The 20,534-nt window shown below is 37.6% G+C and overlaps 1 protein-coding gene across 4 annotated transcripts in view; it reads right to left on the reverse strand.

Annotated features, from left to right (window-relative positions):
• Positions 1-20,534, reverse strand: part of elf1 (E74-like ETS transcription factor 1) — a 61,726-nt gene that overhangs the window by 14,349 nt on the left and 26,843 nt on the right. For all 4 annotated transcript variants that reach the window (XM_016667714.1, XM_007544787.2, XM_016667715.1 and 1 more), the window contains one exon: positions 2,960-3,269. In XM_016667714.1, coding sequence (XP_016523200.1) covers positions 2,960-3,028 — 69 coding nt within the window. In that variant the 5' untranslated portion in view covers positions 3,029-3,269. The remainder of the gene's footprint in view (positions 1-2,959; positions 3,270-20,534) is intronic.

Here is a 20,534-nt window from a genome sequence, read left to right on the forward strand (position 1 = left end):
AATATTTACTGTCTATGAGAAATGGAGCTTGTAATTATATAATAAACAAACATAGGAAGCGCAACAGGAGAGTATTTTCAATTGTTGGAGGGAATACTTTAAATTGCTGACAGGACTGCTAACTGGATCACATGTTTGGTAAATTTGCCTAAGTCAAAAAACAATTCCTCAACCAAAACTAAAACGGAAAACAACCAAACAAACGCCGCTGCGGTGCTTTTAAAGACAAGAGGGAGGGAAAACTTACTTTAAAAAATCAGCAAAGGATTAATTTAGGACTTATGGAAAATATGAGCATATTTAAAACTGTTAAAGGTCTGATTATTAATCTTATAACTTCTTAAGAGCCTGCAGAAACCCCTACTAAAGCACAAACCTTCATATTAACACAATAACATTAACCAACGCTACCAGATGAGAAACTAACACTTTGATTTTACTTCAGTCACAAATATTACGATATTTTAATATTTACTAAATCTTGCTACATCCCTACTTAACAGAAAATCTCTTTGAAAATCAAGGAAAATAAGATGAAAACCGAACAGTTGAAGATGACAGAAGCTGAAATTCGTCACATGTCGAGTCTGGAGAAGCTATTCATTGACTTCCACATCCAATATAGCAGAGCTAATCATTGCAGGAGCTGTGATTTCACTCAGCTCTAATGAGTTTATTGTGGTTTTAAAACCGTCACAAAGCCAAAGCCCACCTGAAAGAGGTGGATTTTGATGCTTTACCATGACTTGCTGAAAAAGGGCTATGGCGCTTGCACAACAGGCCGAGTGGGCGCCGCCAACAACAGAACCGTCACATTGGAACAATGTGGGACCTTTTAGGTGAATTATTGCGTCTCTTCCAAGCAGCGACACAACTGGTCCGTCAGGTTGGGCCTGACGCGGCGCTATTCAGGGATCCAGTAACAACTTGTCACTCTAGATGAACATACACAGATACTGGCGCACATAAACACTCGTTTCACTAACAAACAAGCCTGCTCCACAGGATCCAGCGTCTGCTGAGGGGAGGAGATAACCGATGCAGCTCATCGCTCCAATGACAACACACACAGGTGCTAATATGTGTGTCAGGTAAATGCAACGGCAACCTTTGTGCTGCAACCACGTTCAGGTTGACGCCCCACCTCGGCTGCCGCCCACGCTCAACCCAACTCCGCTGCAGGTTTCTCCATTTCTGCTCCCAGCAGCCTCCGCCGCCCTCCAGAGCAAGGCTGGTCAACTAAAGCTAACGAAAACAATGAACAGAAACGGCAATTAATGGGGAAAAACAGGAACCAACAGGGGCGATACCATGTGCTTGTAAAACTAAAACACACTGAAGTTATAGATATTGTATCCTTTGTGTTTATGAATCTATTTGTTAGCCTTTCAAACTGATGGAGACGAGCAGTTTTACATCAGGTATCTGTAAAATAAGGTGCTACTGCAAGATGGCGACAGGAAAAGCTGGGAGAAAACGCCGGACTCAGCTGGTTGTAAAACAATAACTGAAAACTGAATCAGCTGCTGAGCATTCATTACCCGATCAATGTAACGTCATCTCAATAAAAAACTTTCAACTTTTTAAATTCTGCACCTAAAAAAAAAAAAGAGCAGAATTTAAAAACTTTTAGTTAAACCAAAAAATTTTAAATTTTTTAGGTTTAATTTTTGGTTAAACCTAGAAAATAAGATTTTTAGGTTGCAGTAGTAGTTTTGGTATGAAAGAACTAAAATTACAACTGCAACTAAATAACTGACCTGTAAATGATTTACAAATATTTAAAAACGGAAGTGGCTAGTCAGACAAATTTAAAGCAAGCAGAGTTGAGGCTGTTGTAAAAAAAAAAAATGTGGGCAGGGAGGAGTAATTTTCTGCCTAATTACAAATTTACAAGAAAAAACTTGTTTTCTCCCTCTCTGTCAAAAACTGGATGACTAAAGTTTTCAGTCTGATTGGTTTCAACTAGTCTTTAATTTGTTTTACAGAGACTTTATTTTATGTGTTGCTTTGTTTATTTATTTTCAATATTTAAAATGTTTTCCAGTTCCAGCATTAAATGTTCATTAGAACTTAAAGTTTATTCATCTTTGAGAAAATGTTCCTGCATTATTATGCCATTATTAACATTATATTACATGAAAATGGTCACAAAACAACATTATCGTTCATCGCAATCAGTTCTGGGACAATTTATCATCCAGCAAAATTTGATATGATGACAGGATTCATTGCAACCAAACTCCAGTGTGTTTTATAGGATTTTTATCTGACAAAGAAAAGTGGAATAAAGTTACAATTAAAACTCTGTACGTTATTATTTAGCCCTCTTTACTCTAATAACTCAGACTAGAATCAGGTGCAACGAACTGCCTTCAAAAGACACACCTGATTCGTAAATAGAGTCCACCTGTCTGTAATTTAATCTCAGTATTAATCCAGCTGTTTGTCAGCTGCATGATGCCGAAACGATTATGAAATGACGATTATGAAATAAACATTTTCTTAATTTTTATTGTTTCTAGAAGGAATAAACAATGGATTCAGTTTAAAAAAGGGGAACGGCTGTGAAAAAGATTCACCTTCTGGCAGGTAAACTGATTTCATTCACATATCCAGGTGTTAAAAATCTCGACCCAAATCCAAATCAGAATCTGTGACTTGAAAGTTGATACACTATCGACTATTTTACGAAAAAGTGGGCAAAACTTCTGTATTTTTATTTGTTGTAGCAACTTTTCCACTGGTAAAAAGTGTAAATAACTAACACTTGCATTTTTTCCTTTTACTGCCCGACTCTGGCTAACTTTCTGTTGGTCCGTCACCCAGAATCTCAGTGAAATACATTGAAGTTGTGGAAAAAAGCAACATATTTTGGGTGAAACAGATGAATGATCAAGTTTGTACTCCAAACAAATCTTCAAAAAGCTTTAAGAGCTGAGTCATTCATGGAAAATACCTGATTCATCTCATCTATCCCGTTGGAAAATTCAAACACCAGTTCGCTGGGCTGTACTGCAGTCGTCATGGCAGAGGAGTTCAGAGGGCGGGGACCAGGCTGAAATGTCCCCACTGTGATGATGGCTCCTCCTCCTGCTCCTCCTCTTTCTGCTGCTGCTGCTTCACCTCAGTAAATAGCCTCTGTGTCTTCCTGTTTTCTGATGCTGCGCGGCTCGAGCTGAATGTGAGAGAGAGTCGAGGTTTCACTGGAGAGCCTCGTCTCTCTCCGACACAGAGGCCAGACCCCGCTGCGCCTGGCGCATCTACACCTGCACACAGAAAAAACACGGGAGGGCAAAGGTCAGCAAACATGGCAGATCAGTCGGATATCAGCAAGAAACAAGAGGCCGGTACAAGCTTAGCGTTAAGGAGGTGGTCAGGAGAGACAAACTTATCTGGGTTATGTCTATTTTTTTTTTTATCTGTGACGCTGCAAAACCACATCCTTCACAGGAAAAATAAAATAAAATCACTCTGATTCCTGTGTGACAACATGCTTAAAATACGCAGATAGAGTGAAAGATCTTCACCAAAAAGCTTCACGCTTCCTCATGAAAACAGATGTTGCACTAAAACTGTCACCTGAATCCAAATATAACTTTATGGAAGAAACAGAGACTGTAAATACACTGCAAAAACACAATATCTAACCAAGTAACTTTGGTTTAGTTTATTGTGCAAATATCTCAGTTCATTTGAAATAAGACCAAACTAACTTTTTAGAAAGATGGAGAAGCTAACATGGAAAAATGTCTCGTTATAAATAAAATAATCTGCCAATCGAACTAGAACTTTTTCATCAACATTAAGGAATTATTAACTTAAAACAAGCTCCTATATCTTCCTTAAAAGTTACCTGTAAGTCAGTTTTGTCTTAATTCAAGTGTACTAAGATATTTGCACTATTAAGTACACCAAACGTTACTGGTCTTGTCACTTAAAATCCTAATAAGCTGCCGCTGGCCACGACCCCCAGCTCAACGTTCACATTCGCACATGAAAATAACTGCAAACAGATGAACAATTATACAACCGTACGTATTTAAAAAGCAGAAGTGGAGCCTCCTGCACAACCAACAGGAATACAGCAAGTTGTTTCTGGATCATAAGTCAACAACAAAATGTGTGTCTTTTGAAGCGCATACAGCGGTAAACCCAGCTGACCAAACATTCTGGAACTCAGCTTGGGTTGCTAGGTAACGGGCTGGGGTTGGCTGGGGTTGCTAGGTAACGAGGCATCAAAAAGCATTAAGTTATTGCCAAAAAACAGGTAAGTGTTCTTTATTTAAAGCAGTAGCTGTGTTTTTAGAAGCAGTTGAGACCCGAATTTAAGTACAAAAACATGCAAAATGTGAATTTTCCATAATATGTCCCCATTTAAAATGTAAACTGTGTAAATCTTTTACACAAACTCAGAGCATGAAGGCTTGAAAATAGATGTTTTTTTATTATGTCCTTTTCATTTACAAAAAAAAAAAAAAAGCCCTTGTTTGATTATGATCCCAACTTACTCTGCCCTCTAATATATTTCAAACTCAGCAACAACAGACGTGGGAGCTTCGACTTAAGCACAGTTGACTTTTATTTCATGATTGTGTGACTGACCGCGAGGCGCTCTGGATCGTAAGGCTCAGGTTCTGATAGTCTGACCACATGAGAGGGGCACCGATCGGGCCGATGAAGCCTCACCCGGACCGATCGGGCCGATGAAGCCTCACCCGGACCGATCGGGCCGATGAAGCCTCACCCGGACCGATCGGTGCCATCAGAGCCGACCCTCAGGGAACGGCCCAGACTGGGAGGGAAACATTACACTCAATGCCTCAACACATTTTTACTCAAGAAAAACTAAAAATTAGCCTTCAAAGAAATGATTCAGGAGTGAAAACGTATTTGGAAAAAAGTCTACTTAAGTATAAGTGATCAATCATTTAATATTAAAAATTGCATCATCAGACCAAAATGTAAAGATAAGTGGAAATGTTGGTATTTATACAAAAATAATATAATTTTATATTTTTGTTACAAAGTCAGGCAAAATAAACAAAATCAGTTTCTTTAAATATTAAACTTTGACACAAAATGCAGGTGTGTGTCTTTATCTGGTGAATTTCTGGTTAAAACATGTTTGGTTTTCATACAGCGGGTAAAAAAAAAGAAATTATACTCAAGTAACAGTAGAGACACTACATAAATAATAAAATTACTCTCAGGTAAAAGCAAAAAGTACAGAATAATAAAAATATTCCTAAAAGTAATTTTTTCCAGAGTTACTCAAGTAAACGTAACTAGTTAATACAACTTTAAATTTTGTATATATTTAATATATTATATCTTTCTATCTTATTCTTTCTTTTCTCTTTGTTGTGTTTTTTAAATTTAAAAGGAAACAGGGTCAGGTGAAACGCCACCATGAAGTGGGGATAGTTGTGGGCGATATGAACTTTATCACTATGTTTTGTGATAACTGACAGTAGATACTGTATCCAGAAACTGTACTCCAGTAAGAGAAGCGATACTTCATAATAAAATTACTCAAGTAAAAGTGAAAAGTACAGTTAGACCTGAAACGAGAAGACAAAACTGTCCTGCACGGTAAATTGTCCAAGAAATTATTGCGATAAACGATAATATTTTTAAGTAATATATTGACGATAAGTCAAAGACCAATACCAAAAACAATTTTAAAAATGGAAATAAAAACTACACATAATGGAAGTTATAAATAAATAGACAAAATTACTCTTAGAATAAAAATTATTGCACTTATTTTAATTTCTCATGCATTTAACTGATTGCTTATTGTAACAGGCTCAAGGCATATATGAGTCAAGCGGCTGCTTAGCTCCCCCACACCACTAAGTGGCACCCAAGAGCACCGAGCTGGTATAACAACTAACAACATTGAGTAATAAAATGCTATTATTACATAATGACAAAATTAGCTCCATGTTTTTTACAGTTGGTAGACAAAAACTCTTCCTGCTGTTGGATACTGCCTATGTTGGGGAAATATAAGATATTAAGCTTCTTAACTTGTTTACTGTAAATTCAGTGTTTTTTTTCTGTTTGTTTTTTTATTGATGTTGCTTTCAAATAATTAAAATAATATGGCACACTTTCAAAAATCCAAATTATTTTTTGGTTTGCTACTCATGTAAGGTTAAAATCAACAGCAATGATTAAAGCAGTATTATGTAGGCTAATTACAAATGACGCTAAAGATAGCTGGTATGCTACATGTCAGCAACAAGGGGCCTTAAATGAAAATATGCCCAAGGCCTCAAAAAGGCTTGGGCTGGCCCTAGGTTTAAGAATTAGGTTTAAAATCCTGCTAAAAGTTAATTCTTCCCAAAAAAAAGGTTTCTTAAGTAGTTGGCACCCAGCTCTAAATGTGTGTCCCAGCAACCTAACAGCCACGGCCAGGTTTGGGAACAGACGACAGCAGAACAGCAGCCCCCGCCCCGTCGCTGCCCTGCAGCCAAAGCGGAGGCTGAGACGTCAGAGCCGGGTTGGTCGCCCCCCATCCCTCCCAGCCAGTCGGTATCCCTGCTTCTCCCACTGCTGCAGGGTGGAGCTTGTTTCCTTTGAAATGCCTGTGTAATAGTCAACACTGCATACCAAACGCATTATCACAGGAGAACTTCTGATACAGAAGAAAACAAATTTTTGTATCTTTTTAGTTTCACTGAACACTGAGAGCGAACAAAGATGTGTGGTTACTGTGTGCAGAAAGGAGAACAGAGACATGGAAACTGAATCTGAGGGTTTGTGTTTCACTCTGCCAGGCAGAGCGTGCCCACAGCCACCAGAGCTGCAGCTTTCTGCAGCTGCACATGTGGAGCTCAGAGTCCCAGACTGCCAACACAAGATGAAACATTGCAGCTCTAAATAATGTCAAAAACAAAAGGAAAAATAAAAAAAAGTGGGTGGACATGTGTCCGCCTTGCTAAATTAGACACATTTGCACCAGATGCCTTGCATAGCGACACATTAACTCCTTATCAGATGACAAGAACACAGCAGGAGTTTAATCAAATCAAGAGTTTTTCCTCTCCTTCTCTGATTATCTTCATGCATCTACAGCTGAATTCATCAGAGAGGGCTTCATTGATCCCAGTTGGCAGAGAGCGGACACAAGAGAGGCGGCCATTCGCCAGCCTGCACATCATCCCCGAGCGCATGACAACAGCTGCCTTGTCCCGGCACAGAGGCCGGGTTGTAACTGGACCGGCTACGTCACGAGGAGCGGAGCGGCAGAACAGAGGAGGGAGGGATCCTACAGAGATGTTAGTCAATGCATAATAGTGCGCAGAGCAAATAGAGTGGCTCTGGGTGGGGCCCTGTTTTGACAGACTTGAGTATTTTAGTGCGGTTAACAAGGAGGGGTGTCGCGGTGGAGCCTGCATGCAGAGTCCTGTGACGAAACACAACCAGACAAAAGCTTGTGTATTTTTTCTTCTATTAATTTATCTGCTTAGCTTGAGCTCAGCTTTGGTTCAAGAAGCATAAATAAGTAAGATTTTGCTTCTTTTTGTGCTAAATGAAGGAGCGTGAGCGGTGATGCTCGGTGATTGTTTTGCCAAAAGCAGCTGCAGGCTGCAGCTGTGGGACTGAAACAATATAGCTTCATTCTGAGGTTAAAAAAATGCAAATCTGAGCTGCTGATGACTTGAAAAAAGTGAATCTTCAAAACTTTATCCAAAAATATGTAAATAATTTTCAGGTTCTTAATGGCCAACACAGATATTCAGTTTTCTGGACTTCAATGTTGAGTCAAAAACAAAAAAATTCACTGCAAGTTCCTAAATAGCAGAGATGCACTGATGTAATATAAATATCTGTATCTGTTCTGATATATTGATCAGGTATTGGTGACAATGTGTCTGATCTATTCAGTCTAATTCTATGCTTTGTGCTGTGAGCAACATGTTTTATTATTTATTTTACCTTATATTTAACATTTCTAATTGAACTTTCTGAACCAGTCGTTGTTTATTTTTATATGTTTATTTCACATTGGCTGAAATATTCCTAAATGTACTGACTGATTTTACATATTTGACCAAACATGTGAAGCTAGTGGTGTGTTTAAATGTGCTGTACTGGTGCAGAGTTGGCAAATAAATGTATAATTCAGTATAATTGTGTTTAAAGAAAAAGAAGGTCAAGTCGATTCAGAAATGTTTTTCTGTATCGGATCGGTATCAGCCGATGCTAAACATCCGATATCGGTATCGGAAGTGAAAAAAGTAAAAGTCTGGTAGTCTTCAGTTCAAATTGAAAGGCACACAGGATTATCACTAATCTTTATCTGTTTCTGACTGACCTGAAAAAAGTGTATCAAGATGGTTTATGTTGGTTTGTACATTTAGAAGCCAAAAAAGACGGACATCTGAGCCGTAAACACTTAATAAATAGAAAATAAAACTGAGTTTTCAGTATTTGAGCAGATCGCAGCCCTGGGAAAAAGGAAAAGAGGCGACTCACTGACATTCTTCCTGATAAATGAGATTGCTATTAAACAAAACAAAAATAACAACAATACAATTTAAATATAGGATTTTGTTTGACTTACAAACCAAACCATCAGTTAATGATTATATTATTGGCTAAAAAGGTCAACAACAGTGTAAAACTGGTTCATCTTGGCAACAATAACCAGCATCAAGGTTTTAAAAAGTTACACCTAATGTAGTGCTGCCCCTCCTCTACCTGTTGCTGTGTGCTGCAGGTATCCATAGCAACAGACGATCTAACAACTTTTACTGAGGATCGCTCAGTATTTCTGGAGGTTTGGGACCTTAACAACCTGCTGAAATCTGCACAGACTTCAGATCACCTATAAAAATACTGATAACTGCCTATTTTAACAGTTAAAACATCAAATAAACCTTAATATGAATTAATGTGCCATCTTAGCAAATATCCAGTCAAGTAGAAAACACTGAAAATCCTTGAAGCCGATTAGTTTACCAGACTATTGTTCTGAAACTTGAGTCAATTTGGCACCAAAACTGGCTCTTGCCCTCCAGTTCACACCTTCCAAAATACGACTTTGCTGCGTTTGCTTCACTTTATCTAGAGGAGCAACAAATCAGAAACATGATCTACCTAGTAGAACCATTTACTGAATGCTTGCTCTATATTTTAGCTAACGTTTGTGTATCAGAAACAAAGTAAATAAAGGCCATAAATAACAGTTTTAACTTTAATAATTTAAATGTTATATTATTATCAATTACTGTCTGTTTTTTTGGTAATTTTTAAGCAAATACCTCGAAATCATAGTATTATACACCGAGAATCTAACACGGCAATATTCTTAATACAAATGGTTGAAAACTGATTATCTTTATGTAATATTGACAATAAAAACTACTCAAATAATAAAGATTATATAAATACACTTCAAAAACTCAAAATCTTGCCAAGTATTTTTTCCAGTTCTGGTGAAAACAGATTTGAACACTTTAATTAAGTACAAGTGACTTTTCCACAAGATGTAGCAGCTTGTTTTAAAGCAATAATTCCTTAATATTTATTTTAAATACATGCCAGTTCCAGTGACAGATTATATTACTTAAAACACTGACAAAATATCTTGTTATACGACAAATAATCTGCCAGTGGAACTAGTAATTTATATCTTTATTCAAGATGTATTTACTTAAAACAACCTCCTACATCTTGCAGAAACGGTTTTTAAATAGTTCAAACACCAAATATACAACAAATATAACAAAATATATCTTATTTCAAGAGTACTGAGATATTTGCAGCAGAAACTTGACAAAAATAACTGCTAAGATTTGTTGTTTTTGCAGTTTATGATAGGCACACATATTACATTTGGCATTTTATACTACAGTATATTCACATAATACTAATATTTTAGAAGCTTATATTCCCACAGTTTTCTGTCCATCTAGTGCTGTCCAGTATTTGTCCAGCCGTCCTGGGGTGAAGCAGACTGAGGACGAGGAGGAAGCCAACGCTGAGCTTCTTCACCGATACAACATGGTGACTGCCAATCGCAATAACAGCCAATTAGACGAAGGATTCATGAACAAATGGTGAATTCCCAGAAGGCCCAACTTCCCCACTTTGGTCTCCTCAGCTGAGCTCATTGTTGACCATGAAAGGAGGTAATTTAAGCCAATTGAATGTCTATGTAATGACTCACCCTGCATGTGAGGAGAGCAAACACAGAGATGCAAGAAAAAAGGGACCGGTCAATGTTTATTTGTAAGTCATCCTCAGCTCAGGTTACAAAAAAATAAATAAAAGTTTACTCAGGTGGAGCACTGAAACGTACAGAAAACTGAAAAACAGCTGAAACACTGAGTTCCTTTAAATCTAGACTAAAAACTCACCAGTTGCTTTTAAATCATAAATGAAACATTTATCAACATATGTTATGTCTTTCAATAGAACTTGATAAAGAGTAACATTACTAGTTTTTCAACTGGTGACTATATGATGTTTTTATGACTTTTTATTTTTGTCTGCCTTGTTTCTGAAATGTAAAACTAAATTTGATTGATTGATTGATTGATTGATTGATATAAAACTGTTTCTGTACACAGGTACACTGCAAAAACATCAAATCTTACCAAGTATTTTAGGTCTAGTTTCTATCGCAAATATCTTAGTACATTAAAATAAGACAAAGCTTACAGATAAACTCAAACTTATTGTTTTAAGTCAGTTTTATTGACTTAAAATTTACTGTTTTAAGTAAATAATTCCTTAATATTAATGAAAGAGTTACGGGTCCACAGGCACTGTTGCCTAGCAACGCCAGCCAAGCCCAGCCCGTCACCTAGCAACCCAGTTCCAGTTCAACTGCCAGATTAGTCACTCAAAACTGTCTTATTACAAGTGACATAGTCAGCCAATGTCAGTACGTTTTCATCAATATTAAGTAATTATTGAATTAAAACAAATTCCTATGTGTTGCTGAAAAGTTACTTGTAAGTTAATACACTTGAACTAAGACAAAGCTAAGATATTTGCGCTAGAAACTAGAACAAAATACTTGGCAGGATTTGGTGTTTTTGCAGTTATATATTGCTGCTGTATATAAAAAGGAGATTTTGAAGAATTGAATCTGTATTATGAGAATATTTATTGTCAAAATTAAATAAGAATAATAATCTCATTGATTCAACTTTCAAGAATTAATATTAAGAATGTACTGGTGTGAGATTGTAAGGTTTCACAGTATTTGCTCAACAGTCTTGAAATATCCTATGTTATTTGTTATTTTACACTAGAAAATGACTAAAATTACTAGGTAAGATTTTGTGTTTTTGCAGTGTAGACATAAAACTCATCCAGCTTTGAATAAAAGTGACCAAAACAGAAGCTTTTATCTATGTAGATATGAGCTATATTTAGCGCAGAAGAGCTGTAAAAACATTCTGCTTTATGCTAAAGCTTAGCAAGCGATGCGTCCACAGGCCTGACCTCACTGAGTTTGTCAGCATGCTGTTGTTGCAGGATCCTCTGGGTTCCTGTAAAGGAAATGACTCAGTGATACGAGTCTCGAGCTCATTCCTGGAGCCCTGCGATAGCCCACATGCGTATCAGGGGATCCTGATCCTCATTTCTGGACAGAAGTTTCCTTTTGTTTTAAAAAAGTAAATAAACTTGCCCATAAACCTGTTACAATAAAGTTTTCTGTGCCAAGAAAGAAAAAAAATGTCGGCCAAACACCAGGATTTTGGAAAACCATCACTCAAAAAAAAAAAAAAACAGTGGGTTTTTTTTTGAGTGAGGTTTTTGCTCCACATTTTGTGCCAGAACTAAAAATATATATATACATATAATTAAAGTTATTACTAGTTGCCAACTCAATTAGGGAGTTGCATAAATGCCAATCAAAAAATCAGACTATGTGGTTTCCCTGGTTGCTGCAGCTCTGTCAGCAGCTCACAAAAACTGTTTTGTACACAGTATTTTTTTGTATGTTCTACATTTTTCTTCCCGCCTGGTATTGCACAGTACGTTAAGTCTCAGCATGTTTAAACTCAAAGCCTTTCAGCTGAATAAGAGGAACGCTTTTGCTGCAACCATGAGTGCAGCAACTCAAAATTACAGAAATGGAAAGAGACAGAGACACTAGTTTACAGCTAGAATTAGAAACTGCAGCTGAGTGATTCTTTAATCAGCACCGGCTTCAGTTGTACTGAAACTTCAGACTTGACTTGGGATGCATTCACACCAGTCCAGTTTAATCTGCTTAAATAAAACTGTTTGTTTGTCTGGAAAGTTTGGTTTGTTTGGGTTTGAAGTGCGAATGCTAACCGAGCTCTGATGCAGAACAAGAAAATCAAACCTAAAATCCGCCTAAAAATAATAAGTTCTGGTTCAGTTGAAGTGAACTCTGGTGAAGCTTGAATGCATGTGAATGCAAAGCAGACTGGAGGCCGCTTCAAAAGCAGGAAGCAGACTACAATGCAGGGCATTGTGGGTAAGTACAACCAAAACAAACACGCAATGCTAATATTAGCGGGAGAAATGACTCCTGGTGTTTTAGTAAAGACACAAAAGAAAACCGCTAAAATCTGATGCCACTCCATTTTTGTTTACAGAAGTTGTACTCAGTGTCTTCTTGAGAGATTTTTGTGTCGTTCCCTTCAGTAGCTCTTGGTGCAGCGCCCCCACAGGTGGGGAGGGGAATAGGTTTTCTAAAGACTTCAGTTGGTTTGACACACTGTAGTATGAAAATGAACCACAGCAGCTGAAAACACAACAAATGTTACAATTTTTGTCCCAAATTAATGAGAGTCTACCGAACTTTCAGGTGTGAAAACACCCTTAAACTTCGACTTTGTCCTTTGAATTCAAATGAACTGATGTCTGCTGAACTACAACGCTCCTAAAAGTGGCTATAAATGTTGAAGCATTGTTGTTATGACACGCTGAAGGGGGCCTGTCAGAAACAGTAGGAGCTTCTTAAAGAGACAGAGACCAATTTCAAGGCGTCAGAAACAACTATGATGTGAAGTCAAATTTCTTTGAAGTTATTTTTGATGTCTGCAGCATTTTCACAACAACTGCAGGTGACATGCTTACTTGATTGTGCAATAAATCATACAATACCCATCCTTTAAGTTGAATGCAAACCACGGAGAGATAATTTCAGTCATTAGAGACTAAAGCAGGATTTGATATTCGACTTTCACCTGGAAGAAGTGACTGGTTGTGAACATCTGTGCCATGCCAGATCCAAACAGAGCCCGAGAAAAAACGTCACCTCGAGCAGAGAGGCTTTAAAGACGAGAAAGGAATTTAATCTCTCCTCCTGAGAGCGTTGTACTTTTCCACTCCGACTCTAAATGAATGGGGCTTGTTTATACTGCCTGACAAACTATTTTGGTACAAAAATGAAGCTTTTTATGGGATCTAAGATATCAGACATAGCAGAACTTAGTTATGTCTCCAGAGATGGCAGTTTAGAAATGTCTTCAATGACCACATTCCACTTCTCCTTTGGTTGCATTTTTTGTTAGTTTCTTTCTGACGTTTCATTACAAATCCTTCTCCCACGTTCACGTCTAACTTGACCAGACTTTCCTTTTTATTTGGCTAAGCAGAGACGGCGGCCATGAAAAGCAGTGACAAAGCTTAAAACCGAGCAGAAGAGTCACAAACTGACCTGTGAATCTTGCCTTCACAGGAACAGCATCACTGAACTGTGGGTTTCTGCTGCTTCCTGTCTGTTAAACCACAGTCAGAACAAAATTTCTTTCTCTGTGTAACAACGGAAAGTTCTCAACTCCCCCTCCTTCCTTCTCAAACAACAAACCACCACTCTGATAGGTTCAAGCCTACCAGACATATAGCATTTCCTACATGAATCATATAGCTGCTAGATTTATCTGCAGCGGTGACGTAGAACATGCAAATGGTGGCGCTTTCTTAAAAATAAATCAAAGGGTGTTTCGCTAAAAGTCACTACATTTGGGTGTAAAATAGCAAAACTTTGATCCGATTAGCAAGAAATGTTGGATTTTAACCTTTTGACAGGAACGTATTCAAAAAGACCTCAACGTTTTTAACTAAAAGATGACATCTGCCCACATGGATGACACTTTAGGTAGAAACTAACAGCGCAGCTAAACCCCAAACCATGTGTACACGCTCACATCCCTAACTTGGCTCTGAGTCAGTTTCATGCGAATTCTGAGAACGAACTATCAAGTTCCTGTCATCAGGGCTTTCTCGTATGTCAAAATGCGACATAGGTCAACCAACACACAAACACAGTGTGTGTGCAACTGCTGAAGCACTTCAAAGTCCTTCAAAAACTCTATAAATAAAACTTAAATTGTGGTTTTGAAATGTGTAAAAACCCAACCAATCCTTCAGTTAAAACCCAGGAAGTGTCATTGAATTTAGCCGTCGATATGTCCATGCTGTGGAAAACATCAGAGTCAAAACTGCCCCCACCAACCTATTTCTGTAATGTGGCAACAGGCCACATGTCACCGATAGGAAGAACCGCGAAAAGTTGTGAAAACGGGACAGGAAATTGCAGAAAAGTCCCAGAAAAGACCACTGTGGTGTTAAAACATCACAGCGTGATGCGCTGCTGCTGCTGCTGCTGTTTCTGATGTCCACACAGCTGCTGCACGTTTATCACAGGATCTGGATGTTTTTATTTAAGGATTGGAGTGAGGATTATCTGCATGAGTTAGCGCAGATAGACCTCTCTGTTTTCTGATTAACACTTAAGGAAACATCAGCAGAGGTGATGGTACATCCTTAAAGCTGAAGTAATCTGCTATGAGTGATGCAACATTAAATACAAAACAACAAGCCGCTGCAGGTTGGTTATGCAACATGGCTTGTTCACCATCGTCTATTTGATTGGCTCAAAACAACTTCTGGTTATCACAGGCTTCACTGTGGAACAAAAGGCAAAATATAGTATCAATAATGTGCAATATTACAGTTGCATTTTAAGTTGTCTATAAAAGCAGGTACGAAATGTTCCCTTCGCCGGGTTCATCTCGATACAAAGTCTGTGAGAAACATCCTGTGGCTGGCACCACATTGTGCCTGAAAATGTTGGGTACAACACATTGCAAAGATACAAAATGACAAAAGGAGCAAAATAAATTTCAAACACAATCCCCACAAAAAATAACCGTATTGCTCAGGTTAGGTGCTGCTTATTTTGCCATTTTGTACCTAAATGGTCCATTAAATTAGCCATTACCCACCTGAGGATCTTCTGAACCAACTTTAATTGTAATTTAAAATAAATTCTTTTCTGTATTTGGCTTTACTCTTTGGTGAAGATAAGCAGTTAATACAGTTGGTTTAATCATATTTTAGGATAATCAAAACTGAAAACACCTAAACGAAGTAAAACAAACAGATCTGCCATTATTTGGATATGTGGGAATAAAGTCGTCTTTTTTCTTTAAACAGACGTTAAATCAACATAAGGGACAAAATAGTAATACTTAAAAACACAAAGATATTACTCTTTACCCACATTTTTTCCCTAATCTCCATAAACATTAGCATATCTCTACCACAAATTTCAGATGTCAGTGAAAGCTGATTCAGATGGCTAAATGTGCCACTGAGTCTGCATCAATAATGCCTACATATTATATCCACTAATCTTTGGTGCTACTATTTCATACCTTGATTTAAAAAGCACTGACATTTTCAACCATTTTGTTTCAATTTACTTAAATCATACGTTGGTGTATTTTTCTTATGCTTTGTTATTTCCATGAATTGGACATAAATGATCCATAAAAATTATAAAAACTTATTTGTAACAAAACTCAGCTGTGTAATATCAAACAAAAACTTTGCATTACACGCCATTCCTGAATATTTTTCCTCTAATCCCACATTTAATCCCACATCTGAACCACCTCACTCTTGGAAATAAAACGATTATAACTCAAACCAAAATGACTGGAAGTGACCTTCAGCTGGTTAAAATGGTTACTGGGAATCGACATGTCTTTGCAGAAGACGAAGAAACAAAATATCTCCAAGCCAATCAGTAGGAAAAAGAAAATAAAAGACTTAGTTTTGTATCAGAAAATCCAAAACAACCAGAATTTAAAAGGTATTACTCCAAACATGACAGCATTGCTTCAGCTCAATTACAGTCTTTTCTTTTTGCGTTATTCATCTCAAAAAGTATCATCTTTGATAGCATCTACATGGCTAGTCACTCCATTTTTACTAGTGAATAAAAAACATGCAAGTCAGTGCATGAACGCTGGTTGCTTCTTACTGCCCAGCTTAGACTCTCTTCCCTCTGCTGGTGTTTGGCTGTCGAGTGGCAACTACCTGAGGCTTAAAGAGTCGGGAAATTCTCATTTTCCCTTAGAAAACTTGGCCAAATATCTAATTAAAGATAAAAACAGACTAAAGCATGATTTTTTTGTTTCAGTCTCAAGCACATTAGATTAGATTGGTGACAGCTGGAGCTCGAAGTGTTTACATTCATACCAACATGTTACAGCACAGGGCCCAGTGCTGGGAAGAGAGGACACAATACCCAGAAAAATACCTGCAGAACGCTCCAAACCTGAACAGAAGAGGTGAAAAAGGCGACATCCCTCTTTTACTTCAAAATGTGAAGATCAACTACAACACAACAGCTTGTTACCTTCAAGGGACAGAAATCGATTTGTAGTTTGTCTACAGTTTGAACTTTGCCATAATAATTTCCGTACGATGATGTGTTTTTAGTACACTTTGAGGTATGTGCTCAGATACAGCGCAGGAGTCTCAGTGCTCCAAGTCAGAGTCGAGGCTGGATAGGGGACCCGGCTGCGCATACCAAACAGGTCTGGACACACGCAGGCGCATGTGTCCACCCACCGTCAGGTATGCAGAAATATCTAACAGGGAACACACCTTGGGATGGAGCAGGCAGGGAAACAATAATGATTTCTGTTTTATGCGTCAAGCTTTTCCGACAACAGCAGCCTGGCATTCTGGAAACGACTGTTTGCTGTTCTTCCCCACAGGCATGAAGGAGGTATATTGGGCTGCAACAATATTTATATATCTGGAAGTCAGATCACATTTGGGTTGCAAGTTGTAAGAACCTGAGAAATTTGCCAATTAATGAGCAATACAAAGTATTGGCAATACAAGGCAACAACAATGTATCTCAGAATTCAAACAGTAGAAGTAAAGTAATGCAGAAGTACAGGTTGCATTTATTTCAGCTACTTTCACAGACATGTTTTTAAATTAAATGTTGATGAGAAACCCTTTGATTTCCCAAGTGGAAATTATTGTTTTAGGTTTTTTACTTCATAGTTGTGTTAAATGTTTTCTAAATCTGCCAGTTAATGCATAAACTAACAAAACAACTAGCTAAATAAACTAAAATGGCCACTTATTTCTTTTGCAAGTATCACACAAAGTATGATATACATGTTACCAAGAGGAAAATATTCAGCTTATCTTTTACTTTGAGATTACATCTCATGTTAAAGCTAAACTAACACAGATTACCTTTTCTCCAAATGTGTATCCTAACATAAAAAATGTTTTAAACATAAAGTAGCTCAGTACAAAACTGTCTTTCTTAATATTAGAGAAAATTTGATTTAAAGAGCTTTTTTTCTGGCAAATACCATATGCTAAAACGAAGCTAACAAAGTATTAGCATGAACGATAGTATAAAACTATAAAACTGACAGTTGTCTAGTCCAAGATTTACAAAATGTACACTAAAAATGTATTTTAAAAATACCTCTTTAAAATACAAAAGAGGTATTTTGTTTTTTAAGTAGGCTTAAAGAAAAACCAAGCTAGCTAGCTAGCTAGCATGAGCAAACAGAAAGGGCAAAAAGAAAGTAAATAAGAAGTTAAACGTCTTAAGATTAAAATTACTTGCTCACAATTCCCCTCAAAGCAAGTAAAACATTATTTATTTGATGTATTTAGTAATATTGATGCTAAAACCAAGCTAACTCTCATGCTAATGGTAGTAAGAGGGTTACAGACACTGTTTGAGACATTAGAAATTTATACTGCTGTATTTGCAACTATTAGATAATGCAGAGACCTGTAAGCAAAACAAATAGTACACAACAGTTTTAAAAATTTGTTGTTTCAATATCACTAATATGTTCTGTCTTTTAATAAAAGTGTCAGAGTGAATGAAAATATATCGTTATATGGATTATAAAGCAATATCACCCCTCTCCCACCTGTTGCTGCACACTGATTGTTGGGAGAATATTTTATTTTGGCTTTTTAGATATATTTTCAGTCCTGTAAGACATTGACAGTTGCATGTCTGCATTTATGTATCATAATAACAATGGACATAAAACAGCAAAATAATATCTATTTTTTACCTATATAGCCACATAATGTTATCATTTTTTGTTTTACTTTACTTGCGTAAACACTGTAAAATGCATTTTTACTGAATGTTATCAGACACTCAGTATCTCACTCTGGCCAGGACTAGTTGAAAAGTTAAAAACAGCAGTTTACACCTTCTGCAGAGCTGTTCTTAAAACTTCTGCAGCTCATGTTTTGGTTTAAGAAATTATAATAACTTAATCAGCTCTTCCCGTCTGATCACTGGTGAAGCCCTAGATAGGCCCACTCGCTCTGAGACAGCCCAGCTCCCCTCCAAGACTTGAGTCTTATCTGATTTCACACAATTGGATACTGGGTCAGAGTGGTGTAAGGTGTCACTCTCCAACATTTCTATCTAATCTTGAAGCCAGTAAATGTGGCCGGTTCCAGGATCTGAGCACAGAAGTGCGGAGTCACTGCATTTTGAGATGCATATTTTAAACACTAGCAGAGGAAAAACTCGCACAGCGATGTGACTCAAACTAAGTGACCGTGAGGGTTGCATTCTTTATGTATTACAATGTTGATTCTAATTCAAGCACTCGAGCCTGATTTAAAGCTGCAGTAGGTAACTTTTATGAAACTGTATTTTTTACATATTTGATAAAACTGTCACTGTATCATAACAGTTTGGAATAAGACAGATAATCTGTGAAAAAATGTGATCCTCTGCCTTCTCCCAGTGCCAACTAGAAACAACCAATCAGAGCCCAGAGACGGGTCTTGGCGCTGTCAATCACAATCTGGAGTAGCGCTGCAGCTAGCATAGCCTGTTGTGAATGCTAGGCTAGTTAGCATGGCCAAACATTACAGTGGATAAACAGTTTTCCTGCACTGTTAATTTAAAAACAATTCAAACCCGAGATAAAATGTCGCACTAGATGTTGTTGAAACATTAAAACATAATGTAACTTTAATAAAAAAATTTTTTTTACATATTTGTTGAAACTGTCGCTACATCGAGACAGTTTGGTATGAGACATTGATTGATTGATAGCGCTAAGACCCTCCTCTGGGCTCTGATTGGTTGTTTTTGGTCGGGAGCGGTGCATTTCTTCACATGGCAGTAGAAATTCAGGGAAGAAATGGAGGAGATGAATTTTTTCACAGATTATCTGCTTCCTAACAAACTGTCACAGCATTCTTTGTAAAAGTTACATACTGCAGCTTTAAATATTTTCTACAACTTGGTCTGTATGCCAACAAATTTAATCCCGCACACATCATACAATGGTTTATATTACTCATATGGAGAAGTGTTTGAGACAGAGCAGGAAGCAGAAGGACAGTCTGCCTGGGTAGGTCAATATTTGAGAGAGCTTTATGAAATATACTTGTTTATGATCGTCAGCCGATGAGGAAGGTGCAGCGTGGGTGCAGGAGATGAGGACAATAAACTACCTGTTTAGACACAGAAGTGCTGAGCGGGGTTCATATAGCAAAATATTTACACTGCAGTATTGTTCCACCATATTAAGGATGTACAATAATTACACGAGAAGCAGAGGCAAAAGATAAGAACATGAGTTCAACCAAACGTGTCGTTTTTCAGGAAGATGGACGCAAGTAAGGAATCAGTTTATCCTCTGGTGCTACTTTGAATAAAGAGGCCCGACAGTCGGTCTCCAGAAGGGCCGGGGTTGTGTTATCCTGATGAGAATCACAATGCAAAAACGCAAAGGTAAACAAGGAGTGGCTGTTGCTTGGGAACACACAGAGGGAGAGGGCTGTAAAGCAGGTCCTGCAGTACGGCAAAGAGAGAGCAGGTGGGCCTCAAACTGCTTCTACCAGTACAGGAAATCCCAGTTAGCAACTGGACTCACAAAAACTAATTAGTAAAATTTTCAGGTAAGTGTGGGTCAATTGGCGGTGTCAAGGTGTACCGCTGAAGGTTTCTGCTCTACAAATTAAAGTCCTTTCAATGAGGTACCAGAGAAAGCATAGGAATGATTGCCGTTTTCTCCCCTTTTGTTGCTGCTGAAAGAAAACAAGTCTTTTTTTTCCAAAAACGGCCGGAACAAAAAGCCGAAAAACCTATCACAATGCAAGTGTTTCAAATCCGTCAATATCAGTAATTATTGATTTGTTGTTTTTGTTTTAAATATCTTAAATACTACCAAACTGGTGGCGTGATCTTTTCTGTTTTATCAAGATTT

Source organism: Poecilia formosa, unplaced genomic scaffold (genome assembly GCF_000485575.1).
Source record: "Poecilia formosa unplaced genomic scaffold, Poecilia_formosa-5.1.2 Scaffold2215, whole genome shotgun sequence".
Taxonomy (NCBI): Eukaryota; Metazoa; Chordata; class Actinopteri; order Cyprinodontiformes; family Poeciliidae; genus Poecilia; species Poecilia formosa.